The sequence below is a fragment of the Pelophylax lessonae genome (assembly GCF_965119305.1).
Source record: "Pelophylax lessonae genome assembly, chromosome: 1".
In the NCBI taxonomy this organism is placed as follows: Eukaryota; Metazoa; Chordata; class Amphibia; order Anura; family Ranidae; genus Pelophylax; species Pelophylax lessonae.
Genome location: NC_138768.1, coordinates 198,102,675 through 198,124,087, shown reverse-complemented (window position 1 = coordinate 198,124,087; position 21,413 = coordinate 198,102,675). Strand labels below are relative to the sequence as shown.

The following is a 21,413-nucleotide window of genomic DNA, read 5'->3' as shown; positions in this document are numbered from 1 at the left end:
ATGGGCACTGATGAGGTGGCTGAACAAATGGGCACTGATGAGGTGGCTGAACCGATGGGCACTGATGAGGTGGCTGAACCGATGGGCACTGATGAGGTGGCTGAACCGATGGGCACTGATGAGGTGGCTGAACCGATGGGCACTGATGAGGTGGCTGAACCGATGGGCACTGATGAGGTGGCTGAACCGATGGGCACTGATGAGGTGGCTGAACCGATGGGCACTGATGAGGTGGCTGAACCGATGGGCACTGATGAGGTGGCTGAACCGATGGGCACTGATGAGGTGGCTGAACCGATGGGCACTGATGAGGTGGCTGAACCGATGGGCACTGATGAGGTGGCTGAACCGATGGGCACTGATGAGGTGGCTGAACCGATGGGCACTGATGAGGTGGCTGAACCGATGGGCACTGATGAGGTGGCTGAACCGATGGGCACTGATGAGGCTGTGGTCTGTGGTTTACAGCTGACAGGGCGGGTCATAAACAGGAAAGGGTGTTGCCTTTACAGGAAGGAGTGGGTCATATTTAAATTAGAGGGTGCACAAGTTTATTCAGGCCTAGGGCAGCAGAAAACCTTAATACACCACTGGCAAGAGTACCTAGAAGAATTTATGCTGTTTCGAATGCAAAGGGTGGTCACACCAAATATGAATTTGATTTGATCTATCTTCTGTTCATATACATTCCATTTTGTTAACTGATAAAAATAAACTATTAGCATTTTAAAAGCTAACACACACCAGACAACAGTAGTAAAGCCTAAAACAGGATGACAGGCCCAGAGAGAACACACCTTTAAAGGCAATCCCTGGTCTTATATTTTATCTTTACAGGCTTCTTTTAACAGTTTTGCATATTGTGAGATTTAGATTTCAGGTTGAGCACTTTTAGTTTTTTCGTTTTGTTTTACCTTTGAGCTAAAAAAAGAAAAAAAAAAGAAAAAAATCCACAGCACTGCTCATAAGCAACAGCATAAAAAGAAAAAAAAAGCAAGTTAAAAAAACTACCTTTATTTTTTATTTCAGTTACATACTTTTAAACAGGGATTTTTTTTCCATTATTTTAACATTCAGGCAATGTTGACTTCATTAGTATAGACAGGGAAAAAGCATATAAATGCAAAACATTGTTGGCTTAACCTGAACATACCTGCATTACCTATTATTGACCAGTTAGTGCTGCCAAAGAGAGACTCCCCTTTACATGGCAGCAAACGGAGCACTTAAATATTGCTAATAAGCAAATGTCTACATACTGGTCATTGCAGCAAATAAAGGGTTTTGTATTTTAAATATCTGAAGTCCACAATTGGATTAATATACACATTTTCTTGTTATGTGTGATGAGTTTAGATCATATAAACACTGTACAGGCCAAATAGCTTCTTCTCTCCACAAAAAAGAAAGATCTAACAAGAAAACAAAATAAACAGGTGTATTATATAAGAAACACAAGTTGCTGCATGTATTTACAATATGGTGCAATAAAATTTGGTCAAATACTGTAGAGACAGAAGTGATTTCACATTAGAATGGCCACAACTCTCATCTTTCATAACGAAAAAAAATATATATGTATTTATATATATATATATCATTCTTGAGATTAAGACAGTAACACAAACAAGGCAGACTGAGAACTGCAGTACGGATTATGTCATTGACAGAGGGATGAAATTAATGTATTTGACCAATGAACAAAAATAAAACAAAAAATGTACAGCGACAGTGGGGAAGAAAAAAAAAAAAAAAAACAACCATCACATCAATAACTTTTCAGCGTTTTTAAGTGAGCGCATAAACCATCAAAAATAAGCACTGCACTCTTGGTTGTTAACAAAATAAGTTACAAATGACAATTAAAATCCCTGTAAATGCAATAATGAACTCAAAGATGTGCATTTATCTATTTGCAACAATAAACAATGATTTATGTTACCACAAACCAGACTTAAAAAATAAATAAGTTAGCCATAGAGCGTGTGCTGATAGACAAGAAAAAAAAAAAAAAAGTTTGAGCTAGGAGACTTTTGGATTTATACTTTGACATAAATTAACCAGAGTTTGGTAAAAAAAAATTTGTTCTAGCCAGTTCCCTTAAACAAAACGAAAAAAAAAAAAAAATGCAGTTAAATGCAATAAAGACAATTATCATGGCTTCACCGCTTAGAAGCTACAAGGTTCTGGATCAGAACATTACTGCTGGACTTTGAAGTTGATGTCAGACAAACCTCAAATTTGTTACTGAGAAATCACTCCGCTCCATCAAAAAAAAAAAAAGCAGACACTTCTTTGAAACCAGAAGAAAATAATGGAGAAGTGTTGCCAATGCTTTCCACCATGCTCTACTACAAAGTTGGGTTGAGAACGATTCTGAAAGCATCAGCTAACTGCAGGCAAACACACGACAAGTGAAGCACCCATCAACTCAGCTGCTTTGTGCTGAAGAGTAAAATGGTTTTATACACCTATCACATGACAGATTTAAAATTTTCAACTAAACGGAGTAATATTCTCTTCTCCATCAAGCAGTATGCAAAGTGCCTTCCAGCTACCATAGGATTATTTTAGTAATTCCTAACCTCCGACTCCTTCATGTAGTGTTAACTTACATCAGTTGAATAATATTTTTAAGTGTTTTTTTTTTTTTTGTTACCAAAACACATTACCAAGAAGCACAAATTACATCATGTACATTCAGGACTACCGTCCTTGTTGTTTCTAGTTCTCTCCATCACTGCGAGAGGTACAACAACTATTATATTTACTGCTTAGGAGTCTGTGTCGGACTGTTTTTGTACATTATCCGCAGTCACGTCCAGACAGGTTCGTCCTGTGTACCTCTGGGCAGTGGTTGTACCTTTTTAACAATGAGAGAGAAAGGTAAGGCTAACTACTGATTAACAGTACCATTTCAGTAATACTGTAAATATCGGCCAATATTGAACTGCAAATCACCAAAGGGAAGGCTTTTAGTGTGTTATTTTAAAGCTTTAGCAGAAAATCCTTAGCCACTGTTTGCATGTGAAAAAGCTTGTTGACGACTTATCCATCTATGAACAGCTAGCAGTTTCCAGTGGTGGTAAAACTGCATTTGGCTGAAAACAGTAACTTATATCTGTACCACAGAATTGGTCCATTTACTGTAAAGAATTCTATTTTGACAAAACTTTAAAGCTTCTAGAGGTTGGACATCATAAAATGTATGTAAGACAGAAGCATGGGAACATGATGCTGTAAAAGGGGGGAAGAAAATAACGAAACATGGTCATTGTGGAGATGATTTCTTTTTGTGTTATCACAGGACAGCAGATGAACAAGTGAGTAATTCCCCATGGTCTGCCCTTTTCCAGAGTCATTTGTGACGCTGAATGGTTTTCCTTTTCCTCCTCTTGAAAAAGCAACAGCACCTATAAAAAAAAAAAAAAAAAAAAAAGAGTGGAAATTAAAGTTGGATAACAAAGAAAGAAATATCTTCGTAAAGAAGACTTTGGATTCTGTATGAATAGGACTGGGCATGCATAACATAGACGTTCTTCAGCATAAACAACTAAGTGAAAGCCACAAACTGATTCAGATTCACACATGCACTTCATGTAGGCAATGAACAAAACATAAAACTAAGTCAAAATGGAAGGACGATCATTTAAAAAAATATATAAAAAAAAAGAGCAAATCTTAGACCAAAGAGAATTTTCTTCTCTTGTGGTGGAACAGTAGTAGACCAATGTATAAGATGCTGGTCAGATCTCATGAGAGCCCCCAACCGCAAAAGATTTAATGCACTACTGAAAACACCATTGAGCAGGCTCAATTCATCAATGAAATGGAAGACATGATTGGGGATTAGAATGGCAGCACAGGTAAAGCTCCTCTACAGATAGTTTTAGTTCAAAAACTGAAGGGGTTTCTTGGAAGCATATACATATTTCCAACCCTTTGCTCAATATTTGCTTTTCTGCTCAATTATAACTTAAAAGGATAAGTTTACCTTTAGAAACACGCCACACCAGTACTTAGGGTGTAGCATGTTATTAAAGAGCACCTGCTTGCACCACGATTCCCCCCCCTTGTGAAAGCAGGCAGGGCATCTCCGTGCACCACCGGTCACAATTTGACCGCACAGCAGCATCATACATTAACAGTGATCTGTGAATGAATGAACTACAAGTCTCATCTTCCACCAGGGCAGATGACTTGTAGCTCATAGGGAACTGCAAGGACACTGAGGAGCACTCTTGTAGTTTCATTCCACCTGCTCCTCAGTAACTGTATGCCCGTACGAGAGGAATTGGCAGATAGCTGTACTAAGAGCCTGCCATTTGCACCAGTGATATTCTGTTCGCGAGTGCAATGCGCTGCAGGCTCCTGAAAAAAAAAAATGTTTTACCTGCAGAAATATGTGCATTTATAATTTTTTTTTTTTTTATAATTGTTTTTTTTTTTTTTTAAGGTGAACTTATCCTTTAAAGACTAATAATTTTTCTATTCTGTAGGATGAAAAAAAAAAAAAAGTATTTAAACTACTAGTAAACTTTATACAATTACATGCTGACTATAAATAGAAACAGAATAGAATTTGGGGAACATACAATAAACCCCCAGTAAGGTCTCCATCTTCATTGCCTTAGCAATTAGTTAAATGTTTAACAGAGGCATATTGCATAAAAAACTTTATGAATGTACTTGCAACTAAAATTTAGGTGACTGATAATTTTAGATTTTAAAAATGGGTGTTGAAAATGGTTCTAGAAGATCATTATGACTACTAGGCTTTAAAAATGGTGGCCTGCTGAGAACCTTCATTCAAACATTAGACCAGTTCACATATTTAGCTTTAGTTATCAAGGAAGACAAATATATGTGAACTTTCAAGTCACTGGACTGAGATAAACATTTGCTGGTAAATTGTATGCTGTACAATTTTCAAACCAGGTTACAATTTCAAAGATAAAACACATGGATTTAGGCGTTATTTGAACTGCTATAGAGTGAACTTCTTCTATAGTTGTGTAATGTGGCAAACTATTAAACTAAAGCATCTAGCTCCTGGATTTAGTCCATCTTTAATCTTCTTCATATGGAAAGGTCTTTTACAAGTGCGGCCTGCTCTGATAACAGCATTGTTTCAGACAAATGTCTTAAGTGTAATAAAATATTGTGGACTTTAATACGTGACCAGTGAAAACAATGAATGAAATATGCTGTGAAGTGATCATTCTTAGCAGCTCTCTTAACTTATGAGACATATATCCCAAGAAAAAAGTGACTGTTGAAAACCATCAAATATTGCAAAATCACATTTAGTCCATTTTTATTCTTTAAGAGAATCTAAAAATTGACAAACATAAAGGCTGTCCCTTTTGAGAAAAAAAAAAGCCAATTTTCGATGAATGCCAATTGACAAGTCATGGTGGCAGCAATCGATGACATACAAAAGCCACAATTTTCTTAGATACAATATAGGACAAGAATAAATGATCTAAAACATAGTAAAGTTGAGAGCATTGCTTTTGATTAGGACAAAAGGAAGTGACGAGAAAGGATTCTGATCTGCTACACATGTTAATATTAATTACACAATTTTTCATAATGTATGGCACCTATAGGTTATTTTACAAGTATATTTCCCCTCCATTGTTACCAGTGCAAAGTTGGAAGAATTTTGTATTTATGGTTAAGCAATCTACAGTAAAACAGTTTATTTTTGGCATGTGTGGCAAAAGGTAAGGAAAATTTTACTGAGAAATTGTATGCAGTATTTTGTGAGGCTATATTATATATAGTGGTACTTAGCGAAAAATATTTGCATGTGTCCATTTGATCATCATATTGTGGTTATAGAGGGGCTTCTTTTACCTACTTGAATCCCTGAGCCTTTTTTTTTTACCAGTACTCCCTTGTGTTAATGTTTATTGAAGATATTCAAAAAAATCTCTAACAATGCTTGAAACTCGACTCATATGCAAGTAAACTCCAAATGTGTTTTCTTGCTAATTAAGTCTATTCATGGTGTCAGTTCTTAATGTAAAAAAGTCAGTGGCATCTGTGTTTCACGATGGCAAGAAGGAATACAGTGTGTGATGTGTCGGTCACGTTAAACAAGAAAGTTATTTTTTTTAAAACTGTTTAATTTGCTGCTCTGAGGAAGGGGGCTTGACCCCCGAAACGCGTTATCGGTCCTGATTGAAGGACTTGTTCCAGTTCACAAATGGTGGATTCTTGTAACACGATTTTATCATCTTCATGTCTGTGAGTATGCATTTGGCATTTTATTAAGATTTTGCAAACAGTGACCACGGGAAATGCACTAGGTGTTTGCGCCTCCTTTCTCTCTTTTTCTTTAGGTGGTATTTGATCACCTCTGCGATTTTTATTTTTTGCACTATACAAAAAAAAAAGAGCAACAACTCTGAGGGAAAAAAACAAACGATTTTTTACTTTCTGCTATATACCATTCCCAATCAAAAAAAAATTAAAAATCAAATTGTTTCATCATTTTAGGTCAATATGTATTCTGCTACATATTTTTGGTAAAAAAATCCCAACAAGTGTATATTGATTGGTTTGCGCAAAAGGTATCGCGTCTACAAACTAAGGGAAAGATTTGTCATTTTTATTTGTTTGTGTTTTTTTACTAGTGATGGCGGCGATCAGTGGTTTTTAGCAGGACTGAAACATTGCGGCGGATAGATCGGACCCCTGACATTTTTGTCACTTTGGGGGGGGGGACCAGTGACATTAATACAGAAATCAGTGCAAAAAATATGAACTGTTACTGTATTAATGACACTGGCAGGGAAGGGGCTAACACCAGGGGCGATCAAAGGGTTAAATGTGTCCCTAGTGGGTGCTTTATAACTGTGTAGGGGATGCGCTTGCTGAAAGAACAAAGAGACCTGCGTTTCTAAATAGTAGGATCCCTGGGTGTGATCATTACTGACAGAACAGCGGTTTGCCGTGTCTAGAACGGCAAACTGCTGTTCTGCCTTCACGGGAACCGATAGCATGTGCCCATGGGCAATTGCGGCCGCCAGACCAGCTGATTGGCTCCCCCAGTCTATAAGGGATGAGTCACTGTTCTGATTTTGAAGGTTAATTCTGGAAAGAGCAGACAAGAGGAGATAAAAAGGTACATTCATATATTGTGTAGTAGTATTAGGAAATTGTGTACAAACCCTGTAGTCATTCATTTTAAAAGTGAAAACAAAGAAACTGCGCTCTTACATCATAAAATAATGTATTTATTGGTCTAGTCACTATTGTTCACTATGGTAATATGCATCACACAAAATGAGTACACCCCTCACTTTTTTTAATTTACATTTTTGTAAATATTTTATTATATCTTTTCATGTGACAACACTGAAGAAATTACACTTTGCTACAATGTGAAGTAGTGAATGTACAGCTTGTAAAACAGTGTTAATTTGCTGTCCCCTAAAAACAACTCAACACACAGCCATTAATGTCTAAACTGCTGACAACAAAACTGAGTACACCACAAGTGCAATGGTCGAAATTGGGCTCAAGTGTCAATATTTTGTGTGGCCACCATTATTTTTCCAGCACTGCCTTAACCTTCTTAGGCATGGAGTTCACCAGAGCTTCACAGGTTGCCACCGGAGTACTCTTCCACTCCTCCATGACGACATCACAGAGTTGGTAGATTTTAGAGACCTTGTGCTCCTCCAACTTCCGCTCGAGGATGCCCCACAGATGCTTAATAGGGTTTAGGTCTGAAGACATGCTTGGTCAGTCCATCACCTTTACTCTCAGCTTCTTTAGCAAGGCAGTTGTCGTCTTGGAGGTGTGTTTGGGGTCGTTATGTTGGAATACTGCCCTGCGATCCAGTCTCCGAAGTAGGGGGGGGAGGGGGGAGAGATAATGCTCTGCTTCAGTATGTCACAGTACATGTTGGCATTCATGGTTCCCTCAATGAACTGTAGCTCCCCAGTGCCGGCAGCACTCATGCAGACCCAGACCAAAGCACTCCCACCACCATGCTTGACTGTAGGCAAGACACACTTGTCTTTGTACTCCTCACATGGTTGCCGCCACACACACTTGACACCATCTGAACCAAGTAAGTTTATCTTGGTCCCATCAGACCACAGGACATGGTTCCAGTAATCCATGCTTTTTGTCTGCTTGTCTTCAAACAGTTAACAGGCTTTCTTGTGCATCATCTTAAGAAGAGGCTTGCTTCTGGGACAACAGCCATACAGACCAATTTGATGCAGTGTGCAGCATATGGTCTGAGCACTGACAGGATGACCCTGCACCCCTTCAACTTCTGCAGCACTGCTGGCAGTGCTCATACGTCTATTTCCCAAAGACAACCTCAGGATAGGACGCTGAGCATGTGCACTCAACTTCTTTGGTCGACCATGGAGAGGCCTGTTCTGAGTGGAACCTGTACTGGTAAACCGCTATATGGTCTTGGCCAAAACGTGCTGCAGCTCAGTTTCAGGGTCTTGGCAATCTTCTTATAGCCTAGGCCATCTTTATGTAGAGCAACAATTTTTTTTTTTTCAGATCCTCAGAGTTCTTTGCCATGAGGTGCCATGTTGAACTTCCAGTGACCAGTATGAGCGAGAGCAATAACACCAAATTTAACACTCCTGCTCCCCCATTCACACCTGAGACCTTGTAAAACTAACGAGTCACATGACACCGGTAATGGAAAATGGCTAATTGGGCTCAATTTGGACATTTTACCTTATTGGTGTACTCACTTTTGTTGCCAGCGGTTTAGACATTAATGGGTTTGTGTTGAGTTATTTTGAGGGGACAGCAAACTTACACTGAAAGCTGTACACTCACTGCATTACATTGTAGCAAAGAGTCATTTCTTCAGTGTTGTCACATGAAAAGATATAACAAAATTACAAAGATGTGAGGGGTGTATTTACTTTTGTAAGATACTGTAAATACATCTTCATTTAAATGATAGAAAATACATAAAAATTATGAAGTCCATATATATTCCACAGGTGAATAGCGCCCTCAGTGACTATAGAAAAGGTTCCTCTCCACCAGCATGCAGATGCACTATACACTCACCAGACTTGATTGACCCCTATTACGGGGAGTTAAATTGCGCATATGGGAAAATCTAAGATGTCATAAATGAGGTCACAGGAATGAATTCAATATGCTGCATTCATCCATTCAATGTGTATATAAATAGTGTATTCAAAGCTCCATTGTTGCCATATAGCGAGGGAGAGGAAGAAACCCTCTCATGGTGCAGTAATTCAAAATAATTTATCAAAATAATTTATTAAAAAAGAAGGTTGTATTGCACTTACAAAGAAGACAGGGATCAGCATGTATTGTATAGGAATCGCCAGTTTGTGCTCCACCTGTATTCCAGCTGACCGGAAATTACTTTGCAAACACCACCCAACGCGGCTTCGTCAGTCTATGTATGAAATCCTCAGGTGTTACGTGCTTGTATGTCTGACCATTTTTATATAGTTCCTAACCAGCCTGGGCCAATCTGATTAACCGCTTGCCGACCGCCGCAAGTAAATTTACTGCGGCAGTCAGCCCCTGCCAGGCAGAGTGACGTTAATTAACGTCACTAGCCTGGGAGGGTCTGGGGAGCGAGCGCGCGCCCGCGGAGGCGCGCTCCCGCTCCCGCGCGGTCACGGACCCCCCCGCGCGTGTGACCAGCGGACCCGATGTCCGCCGGCCACTCGGCGATCGTCGGGGGAGAGGGAGAATGTCAGGCAGCTTGTGTAAACAAGCTGCCTGTCATTCTCCTCGCTGTAAAGACACTGATCACTCGGATCTAGTATGTAGATCCGTTGATCAGTGTCCTTACAGCTAGAGCCACAGCCAATCACAGTAGAAACCACGCCCCTAGGGACACACACAGCCCCTCCCTCCCAAATAAAGTTAACCCCTTCACTGCCAGTGTATTTTTACAGTAACAGTGCATATGTATAGCACAGATTACTGTAGAAATGTCACTGGTAACCCCAAAAGTGTAAAAAATGTCAGTCAAGGGTCCGATCTGTCCGCCGCAATGTCGCAGTACCACAAAAAAAAAAATCGCAGATCGCCGCCATTACGCGTTAAAAAAAAAACAACAACAAAAAATGACAAAAATCTTTCCCTTTGTTAGTAAACGCGATAACTTTTGCGCAAACCAATCAAAATACGCTTTTTGCGATTTTTTTTACCAAACATAGGTAGCATAAAACAAATTGGCCAAAAATTTTAAAAAATTTTGATTTTTACATTTTTTTGGGGGGGAATTTCATATAAAAAAATGTGAAAAATATTGCTATTTTTGCAAAATTGTCGCTCTTTTTTTGTTTATAGCGCGTGATCAAAAAATCGCACAGGTGATCAAATACCACCAAAAGAAAGCTCTGTTTGTGGGAAAAAAAGGCCGTCAAATTTCGTTTAGGTACAGCGTCGCACGACCGCGCAATTGTCCGTTAAAGTCACACAGTGCCGAATCGCAAAATACCCCCTGGTCTTTTAGCAGGAAAATCCTCCGGGGCTTAAGTGGTTAAATCCTAAGCCATCCTTAATTATTATGCAGCTATAAATATGCAAATTAGTTCTAAAATACTCTATCATAAAATATTTCATTTATATATTTGTCATCTAACAATTATAAAACCTAAAATCAAGTTTATAGAAAAAGAAAAAAAACTCTTTGATCATGATGTTAATTGGTACTGGCCTCTAGTGGCCGTTTCATATGTTACCACGCAAGGATTCCTAAATGGTAATATAGCAAATTGAATTAGTTCCTGTGACCTCATGTATGACACCTTGGATTTTCCCATATGCGCAATTTAACTCCCAGTAATAAGTGTCAATCAAGTCTGGTGAGTGTATAGTGCATCTGCATGCTGGTGGAGAGGAACCTTTCCTATACTCTTTGAGGAAGTTATTCACGTGTGGGTTTATATATGGACTTTATGTATATTCTATCATTTAAATTAGTATGTATTTGACTATTTCCTATTGTTTATTCACTATGGCGATATGTATTTTATAATTTAAGAGCACAGTTATTGATTTGCGCGGGTTCAGAACCTATTGGGTTCTTATATTCGCTTTTATTAATTTTGAAAGCAATGGGAACAGCACATAATATAGAAATATTATTTGTGGATCGACTGTCCAGATTAGAATTTTTATTTTCAATCTAAGTAATGTGTGAACAGGGCAGGACAGTATTAGCGACTCAGACATTAAAATCCCAGGTCTAGTAAAAACTTTTAGATAGAAAGAAAAAAGGTTAAACCCTATGCAGGCCTTTTTTTTCTGCCTATGTCCTTGCTGGATATAATTACCCCTACCTCCTCCAGCACCATATGTGATGGGAAACCTCTCCAAAGAGGTTTCAAATAAAAACAAACTATTTGTTTACTTTTTTTTTTTTGCTGTTGTTTTTTTATATATTTTTTTAAAAGAATGGGAAGGGTTAGGACTTCTCTAAATGTTTTCTTATCGTCTGTGCCCCTCTGCCCTAGTGATAACCATGCCCACCACTTCTTGTACCTATATCAATGGGGAAGAAAGCGAGGGAAAACCTCAACAACTAGGAAAAAAAAGTAGAAACAAACTTGACGTGTGTGTGTTTTTTTTTTTTTAACACTTCCTTAATGTATTCAAAAACCGGGGGGGGGGGGGGGGGGGGTATCAATAAAGCAGCCAAATTTAATTTTTTTTCTATTATAAAGTGTGTGTGTGTGTATATATATATATATATACGTGTGTATATATATATATATATATATATATACATATATATATATATATATACACACACACACACACACACACACACACACACACACACACACACACACAGTATCTCACAAAAGTGAGTACATCCCTCGCATTTCTGTATATATTTTATTATATCTTTTCATGTGACGACACTGAAGAAATGACACGTTGCTACAATGTAAAGTAGTGACTGTACAACTTGTATAACAGTGTAAATTTGCTGTCCCCTCAAAATAACTTAACACACAGCCATTAAACACATAACGACCACCTACTGCAGTTTTACTGAGGCAGGCAGCGGCTCCTGTGCAAAGCGACGCAATACAACGTCGCTGGCATAGGAGACTCTACGGGACGAGTGCGCTCTTCAGCTGGGGAGCCAGTGCGCTCCAATGGCCGCCGGTCACTCGTGATCTCCCACAGCTGAGAGAGAAAGACAGACGGCTGATGTAAACACAGCCGTCTGTCATTCTCCCTTAGATGATCACAGAGGCTATGTGATCCTGCTATATAGGATCGCATGTCTCTGTGATGATCTAACAAGCCACGCCCCCTGACAGAATCACGCCCCTAGGGTCACATTTAACCCCTTGATCACCAATACAGTTAACCCCTTCCCTGCCAGTGTCATTTTTACAGTAAGTGCATATTTATAGTACTGATTACTGTAGTAATGTCACTGGTACCCCTAAAAGTGTTATTTGTCAAAAAATGTCAGTTAGGGGTCCGATCTGTCCGCCGCAAAGTCGCAGATCTGCAAATAAAAATCGCAGATCGCCGCCATTACTAGTTTAAAAAAATAAAAATTACAAATCTTCCACGTAGTTCGTAAACGCAATAACTTTTGCGCAAACCAATCAAAATACGCTTATTGTGATTTTTCTTTACCAAAAATATGTAGCAGAAAACAAATTGGCCTAAAATGTTAAAAATTTAGATTTTTACATTTTTTTTTTTTTTGAATTTCATATAAAAGAATGTGAAAAATATTTTTTCAAAATTGTCGCTCTTTGTTTATAGCGCAAAAAATAAAAATCGCACAGATGATCAAATACCACCAAAAGAAAGCTCTATTTGTGGGGGAAAAAAAAGGACGTCAATTTTGTTTGGGTACAGCGTCGCACGACCGCCCAATTGTCTGTTAAAGTAACGCAGTGCCGAATCGCAAAATAGGGCCTGATCTTTGAGCAGCCAAATCCTCTGGGGCTAAAGTGGTTAATGTCTAAATTGCTAGCAACAAAATTGAGTACACCCCCAAGTTAGGTCCCCAAATTGGACCCAATTAGCCATTCTCCCTCCCCAGTGTCATGTGACTCGTTAGTTTTACAAGGTCTCAGGTGTGAATGGGAAGCAAGTGTGTTAAATTTGATGTTATCGCTCTCATTCTCATACTGGTCACTGGAAGTTCAACATGGCACCTCATGGCAAAGAACTCTATGAGGATCTGAAAAAAAGAATTGTTGCTCTACATAAAGATGGCCTAGGCTATAAGAAGATTGCGAAGACACTAAAACTGAGCTGCAGCACCGTGGCCATGACCATACAGCAGTTTAACAGGACAGGTTCCACCGCCATGATCAATCAAAGAAGTTGAGTGCACTTGCTCAGCGTCAAATCCAGAGGTTGTCTTTAGGAAAAAGACTTATAAGTGCTGCCAGCATTGCTGCTGAGGTTGAAGGGGTGAAGGGTCAGCCTTTCAGTGCTCAGACCATACGCTGCACACTGCATCACATCAGTCTGCATGGCTGTCCTCCCAGAAGGAAGCCTCTTCTAAAAATGATACACAAGAAAGCCTGCAAACAGTTTGCTGAACACAAGCAGACTTAAGACATGGATTACTGGAACCATGTCCTGTGGTCTAAAAAGACCAAGATAAACTTATTTGGTTCAGATGGCGTCAAGCATGTGTCGCGGCAACCAGGTGAGGAGTACAAAGACAAGTGTGTCTTGCCTACCGTCAAACATGGTGGTGGGAATGTCATGGTCTGGGGCTGCATGAGTGCTGCAGCCACTGGGGAGCTACAGTTCATTGAAGGAACCATGAATGCCAACATGTACTGTGACATACTGAAGCAGAGCATGGTCCCCTCCCCTCAGGGATTGGGCCGCAAAGCAGTATTAAAACATAAAACGACCCCAAACACACATCCAAGATGACCACTGCCTTGCTAAAGAAGATGAAGGTAAAAGTGATGGACTGGCCAAGCATGTCTCCAGACCTAAACCCTATTGAGCATCCTTAAACGGACTGTGGGGCATCCTTAAATGGAAGGTGGAGGATCGCACCCACCTCCTCCATGACATCAACCAACTATGTGATGTCGTCATGGAGGAGTGGAAGAGGACTCCAGTGGCAACTTGTGAAGCTCTAGTGAACTCCATGCTCAAGAGGGTTAAGGCAGTGCTGGAAAATAATGGTGGTCACACAAAATAGTGACACTTTGGTCCCAATTTGGACATTTTTACCTGGGGGTGTACTCTTTTGTTGCCAGCAGTTGAGACATTATTGGCTGTGTGTTGAGTTATCTTGAGGGGACAACAAATTTACACTGTTATACAAGCTGTACACTCACTACTTTACATTGTAGCAAATGTGTCATTTTTTCCAGTGCTGTCACAAGAAAAGATATAATAAAATATTTACAAAAATGTGAGGGGTGTGCTCACTTGTGAGTGTGTGTGTGTGTATATATATATATATATATATATATATATATATATATATATATATATATATATATGTGTATGTATGTGTGTGTATGTATGTATGTGTGTGTATGTATGTATGTATGTAAAGATGTTAACCGCGCTAAAGGAAAAGTACAGTGAAACAGCAGCAACTTCTAGTGTGACCACACCCTGTAGAATATTGTAATAATAAGTCGCGCTATGATATGATCAATGGAGATGTAAAGTCCATACAGTCCAAACATAAAGAAAAGATGTAATCCGGAACCAGGAACCCCAAAGGGTATAAGCTTACCAGATTGAGGTAAGGTAAAGGCGGTTTCCTTGGATAAACTTGTCACCTTGATAGTAGATCCAGGTCCACGTGAACAGTTAGCTCAATGGTCACAGGATCATGGAAGTAAAGGTAAAAGCGCAATAGCGTAAAACCTTACAAACTAATTTGATTAAACACCCCAGTGTTCGTGAAAAATGAATACTAATGTGTAAAAGAATAAACCTCCACCAATAAAATTGTTCACTGATGACAGTGAATGAAAAACATGCAAAAATTGAAATAATGATGGGTACCCCTTACCAAAGGTGATAGAGGTATAAACCAAATATAAAACGTGTTGTAGCTGAAGTCGCCTCTTACCGGACAACTTTAAACGGAAGGCAAAAAAGTGTGAGATTTGCGTGTTGAACCACCACCTTTATGGCTAGATTCGCCTCTTACCATATGGAATAAGGATTATAGCAAAACGTGCAGATCACAATTCAGTGTGAACCCAGAGCCAATGATGAAATAAACCAATAGGGGTCGCCTCTTACCAGATACAGGTAATGTTAAGCCTGTATGGTGATCCAGCATCCAAGGACCCGACTCTCTAACTGGGGTGCTGATTTCCTCAAATGGCGGAGGTATTGTCAGTGTTCACCCACGTAAAGAAAAGAGAGGCTCCCATAGCGTAAAACCATTAAAAATTTATTCACAAAATAAAATCAAAAAACTTACAGCAAGACCAGGAATGAGGAGCAATGTTTGTCAGCCGCCGGCCGGGCGGCTTCGCTCGCCCGCACTCTCCGGTCGCAATCCGATGACGTCAGTACGCCGTGACCCGACGACGTTTCGTCACAGATGACGGAAAACGTCATCTGTGACGAAACGTCGTCGGGTCACGGCGTACTGACGTCATCGGATTGCGACCGGAGAGTGCGGGCGAGCGAAGCCGTCCGGCCGGCGGCTGACAAACATTGCTCCTCATTCCTGGTCTTGCTGTAAGTTTTTTGATTTTATTTTGTGAATAAATTTTTAATGGTTTTACGCTATGGGAGCCTCTCTTTTCTTTACGTGGGTGAACACTGACAATACCTCCGCCATTTGAGGAAATCAGCACCCCAGTTAGAGAGTCGGGTCCTTGGATGCTGGATCACCATACAGGCTTAACATTACCTGTATCTGGTAAGAGGCGACCCCTATTGGTTTATTTCATCATTGGCTCTGGGTTCACACTGAATTGTGATCTGCACGTTTTGCTATAATCCTTATTCCATATGGTAAGAGGCGAATCTAGCCATAAAGGTGGTGGTTCAACACGCAAATCTCACACTTTTTTGCCTTCCGTTTAAAGTTGTCCGGTAAGAGGCGACTTCAGCTACAACACGTTTTATATTTGGTTTATACCTCTATCACCTTTGGTAAGGGGTACCCATCATTATTTCAATTTTTGCATGTTTTTCATTCACTGTCATCAGTGAACAATTTTATTGGTGGAGGTTTATTCTTTTACACATTAGTATTCATTTTTCACGAACACTGGGGTGTTTAATCAAATTAGTTTGTAAGGTTTTACGCTATTGCGCTTTTACCTTTACTTCCATGATCCTGTGACCATTGAGCTAACTGTTCACGTGGACCTGGATCTACTATCAAGGTGACAAGTTTATCCAAGGAAACCGCCTTTACCTTACCTCAATCTGGTAAGCTTATACCCTTTGGGGTTCCTGGTTCCGGATTACATCTTTTCTTTATGTTTGGACTGTATGGACTTTACATCTCCATTGATCATATCATAGCGCGACTTATTATTACAATGTATGTATGTATGTGTGTATATATATATATATATATATATATATATATATATATCCTTGTCCGGATGTGGGGATATAACGATCAGTGCTGCCCGATCACTTTTAGAGGCGGCGGGAGGGGGATTCCCCCCAGTTGTCTTTACTGGGCCCTCCAGAGCCACAAAGGAGACCAGTACCGACGCGACTGGTCGCACTGGATAAAGTACAAAAAGTAGGAGGAAGTTCCGTTTCTACTTCACTGTGCCATCAGAAACCGCAAGGGTCGTCACTTTCGGTTCAGGTCTGACAAACCTGATCTATGTTTGATCAGATGCTTTGGAGGCCAGAAGAGAGATACTGGGTTTAACAGACCCCACATTTCTCCTGAAAGAGGACCTGTCATGGCCCATGCTTACACAAAGGATGGTATTCATCCCTTGTAAAAGCAATAAAGATCGTTTACGGGAAAAAAAAAACAAAAAGGTACCGTGTTAAAAAAAAATAAATAAATATAAAGCGCCACAATCCCTGTGCTCACACGCAAACGAATGTGCACATAGGTCCTACGCGCATATCCGTGATCACACCACGCATGTGAAGTATCCTCACGAACGTCAGAGTGAGCAAAAATCGTAGGGTCAGACCACCTGCGTAACTATAAAATGGTAATATGTAAAGGCTTTTGAAGCCTAACCTATGGCGATTTTTAGGTAATGTAGTTTGTGACTATTCCACAGGTGTACGCTATTTTAAAGCCTGACATGTTCGATATCCATTTACCTGGCATATCATCTTTTATATTTTACCAAAGATTTGGGTATTATATTGTGTTTGCATGCACTAAAATGCATTAAAGTGTAATTTTCCTGAATATTTGTGTTTGATAAAACACTGGGTAAATATTGTGCAAAATAATAAATTGCAACAATAGTTTTATTCCTCAGAGCTTCTGCATAAAAAAAAAAAAATAAAATAAATGGATTTTTGTAAAATCTTACCGTAAAATCCTTTTCTCTTAGCTCATTGACAGACGTAGTCCTCGGTGATTCAGCACCTTCGGGTTATGTTGCCTCCACAGGAGCAGGACTAGACAGGAAATTAAAATGCTCTGGCCACACCCTAGGGGCAGTCCCAGAGGGTATATCCTCTCTCTCTCTGCCTCAGCAAATCAGTTATGTCAAAAAGCAGTCTTTAGAGATTTTAACCCAACCCAACTCAAAAACAGAGGGGCGGGTACTACGTCTGTCAATGAGCTAAGAGAAAAGGATTTTACGGTAAGATTTTACAAAAATCAATTTTTCTCTCTCGCTCATTGACAGACGTAGTCCTCGGTGATTCAGCACCTTCGGGAAGTCCCAGAGCAGTATCACCAATGAGGGGTGGGAAAATGGAAATCAAATCCAAATCTAGAAGGCCCAACCGGTGCCAACTAGAAGTTTACAATGCTCATCCTTAATGATGAGACTCAACAAAAAAAGAAAATTTTTTTTTTTTTTTTTCAAACAGAAAAAAACCCTCGAGGTAGACCACCGGTCTCCTCAAATTGCGGCCTGCAAAACCTTGCGGCCAAATGAGGCATCCGCCGATGCCGTCACATCAATTTTATAGAATTTTGTAAAGGTATGTACCGACGACCAGGTGGCCGCCTTACATACCTGGACCACTGACGCCTGATGGCGAAAGGCCCAGGAAGTACTGAGCGCTCGAGTGGAGTGCGCCCTAACAGGGAACGGAGGACTCTGACCCTTAATAGAATAAGCCTGTACCACCGTCTGTCTAATCCATTTGGCAATGGTCGCGGCAGATGCAGGCAAACCCTTTCTGGGGCCATCCGTGATCACAAAAAGTGAATCCGTTTTACGGAATGATTCCGTAGCTTTCAGGTATACCCTGATTGCCCGAACCACATCTAAGGAATGCAACGCATGTTCCCGATGATGCTTGGGCTGAGGACACAAGGAAGGTAGTACAATATCTTCATTCAGATGAAAATCTGAAACCACCTTAGGAAGAAAGGATGGCTTAGGATGAAGTACTACCTTATCCCTATGAATCACTAGGTATGGGGACTGGCATGATAATGCAGCCAGTTCTGACACCCTGCGAGCAGAAGTGATAGCCACCAAGAAGGCCACCTTCTGGGATAAAGTAAGCAAGGGAATCTCCCTGATGTTTTCAAAGGGAGGTTTCTGTAGAACCGACAAAACTAAATTAAGATCCCAGGGCGGTAAGGGCGCGCGGACTGGTGGAGCCAGGTGCCGCACCCCCTGGATGAAATTCCGCACCAAGGACTTGGTAGCTAAAGGTTTCTGAAAGAAGATTGCTAATGCTGAAACTTGACCCTTGATGGTGCTCAAGGCTAGCTTCTGCTCAACCCCTTGTTGCAAAAAAGCCAATATTCGAGTCACCGAATAGGTACGTGGAGGAAATCCTAAAGATTCGCACCACGCAATATAAGTCTTCCACGTGTGATAATAGACCTTGCTGGAAGTCGCTTTCCTTGCTTTAATAAGGGTAGGAATGACTGAAGCAGACAAACCTCTGTCCTTCAGTACTTGGGTCTCAATGGCCAGGCCATTAAAACCAGCGACTGTAAAGCACGATGGTAAATTGGTCCTTGAGACCACAGACACTCCCTGAGACGAAGTTCCCACGGAACGTCTGCGACTAGCATGTCCAAGTCGGCCAGGCCGGCTTGACGAGGCCAGCCTAGAATTTCTAGGACCACTGGCGCTGATTGGATCTGAACCAGGCGTCCCTAGAGGTATCTGGCCCCGACCATCCGAGAAAGTCTGGTCGTTTTCTGTTCCCACACATTTATCAGATACCTGATTCCTATCAGGAAGGGTGATCTTTTCTGGTTGAACCTCAGGGACCGAAGTCACCCGACTAGAGGCTTCTTGGCCTGTCTGGTCAACCAGATCCGATTCCTGTGGGGAATTGAGACTAATCTTAGGAAAAGGTAAAGGAAAAGATCTATTCAGGGAACGGTAACTACCGCTCCCTGTAGTACTTAAATGTTGGAAGGGAAGAATCGCACCGGTAGTAGTAGTTGATGCTCGATCGAATGTCCTGAATACCGGTGAAAACGTCCCCCCACCCTGAAACCGGGTGGGGGCGCACCTTCAGGCTGTGTACTCCTTTGCTTCGGGTTTGGCTGAGTTGGTCCTCTGTTTGTCCGACCAGCCCTTCTTGAACCCTCCTGGAGGAGTCTTGCCTTTCCCGCTTGTACCAGCCGGGCGCCCTTTATGGGCGGTAAAGAAAGGTCCTCGCTTGTTGCGAGGTCCCTTAGCTTTAGCAGCCTGTGGCAAAAAAGTGCTCTTGCCCCCAGTGGCATCCTTAATGATTTCATCTAGGGTGGCCCCAAATAGACGATTCCCCTGAAAGGGGAGATTTGTCAAGGTCTTTTTGGAACCTAGGTCAGCTGACCAGCATTTTAACCACAGCACACGTCTGAGGATAACCGCTGACATAGATGCATGCCCTAATAGGGGAGTAGTGTCCAAGGCTGCGTCACATTTAAACTGTAGCCCTTGTATAATCTGTTCCATCAAATCAGATGTCTCCTGGGGAATATCTTTTCCCCTAAGGTCTTGGCGTACCATTCTCGCCCATTCCGTAATTTTTTGGGAAACTAGACCAATAACAATTACTGGTCTAAATGCTGACCCTATCAGAGAGAAGATAGTGCGGGACTCTGCTTCTATCTTTCGATCCACCGGATCCTTAAAGGACGAAGTGTCCTCCACTGGGATAACCGTGGCTTTATTCAGCCTGGAAATAGGTGGATCCACCACTGGTGGTACCGTCCATTTCTTAATGATGGATTCCTCAAACGGATAGCGTCTAGCAATACGCTTGGAAATAGTAAAGGTACGTTTAGAATGCTCCCATTCTCCTTTAATCTTATTACCAAAACACTTGGGTACAGGAAAAACCTTCACCGTTTTGATGGGCTTGTTAGTACCAAAAGGAATCTCTGTTTCAGTTGCTTCTGCTGGTAAAACCTCAATTTTTAAGGTTTCCTGCACTGCCACAACTAGTGCGTCCACCAATGCTTCTTCCTGAATTATAGCGGAAGAAGAAACGTCCTCCTCACTGTCTGAGGGAGCTTTACCTGAGGTAACAGCCCTAGCAGAGGGACCTGCAACTGCAGTGACCATCTCTGAATCTGAGTCAGAGGTGTCAGATAGTATAGGGGTAGGCGGGGGTCGCTTCCTTGACCCCCGTCCCTGACAGGCCGCCTCCACCCGAGCCACCATAGACTCCAAAATTGCTGTAAATGCCTCTACACTCTGTGCACCGGCGGGTCCCATGGCCCCCTCGAGGGAAACAGGTGGGGGAATATGTGTGGCAGGGTCCATGATAATTCCAGTCACTTCCTGGATAATATAATTCAAAAATAAAAAACTTTTTTTTTTTTTTTTTTTTTTTTCAGACCCCCAGCGCCACAAAAGCCCCTTAGTGTTACCTGCTAGGTATCTCTATCGATCGAGAGAGATAGACCCCCAGGCTCACCACTTGATGCTCAGAGTTAACTGCAACAGGTTACAGCGCTGTCTTGACAAACAGGAAGTCTTTTGGCTGGCTGCCCAGGAAGAAAGGAGGCGGCTCCGCCCCTCTGCACGCCTTCCGGCGCCTCCCCTAGCTCCACGAGGTGTTTGGATCACCTCAAACATGGCCGCCCCCATGCTGGAGACACGAGGCTACGCCAAAATGGCGGCTCGTGCAATCCAGCAAAAAAAAATGGCGGCGGCCTGTACTGAATAGCGGTGTGCTGCAGGGCACACAACACTCTCTGCATGGGGATTTGGCGTGGTTGGCGGTACCGGCCCTGGCGGACCGCATGGCCGTTCGGAAGGCCTGCTTATAGCTGGAGATCTGATTTAGGAAGGCAGTCTACA

At 41.3% G+C, this 21,413-nt stretch overlaps 1 protein-coding gene across 5 annotated transcripts in view; it reads right to left on the bottom strand.

The window, feature by feature from the left end:
* Positions 1–2,273: 2,273 nt before the first annotated feature.
* CSNK1G3 (casein kinase 1 gamma 3) overlaps positions 2,274–21,413 on the bottom strand; it is a 273,308-nt gene continuing 254,168 nt past the window's right edge. For all 5 annotated transcript variants that reach the window (XM_082261673.1, XM_082261672.1, XM_082261674.1 and 2 more), the window contains one exon: positions 2,274–3,413. In XM_082261673.1, coding sequence (XP_082117799.1) covers positions 3,359–3,413 — 55 coding nt within the window. In that variant the 3' untranslated portion in view covers positions 2,274–3,358. The remainder of the gene's footprint in view (positions 3,414–21,413) is intronic.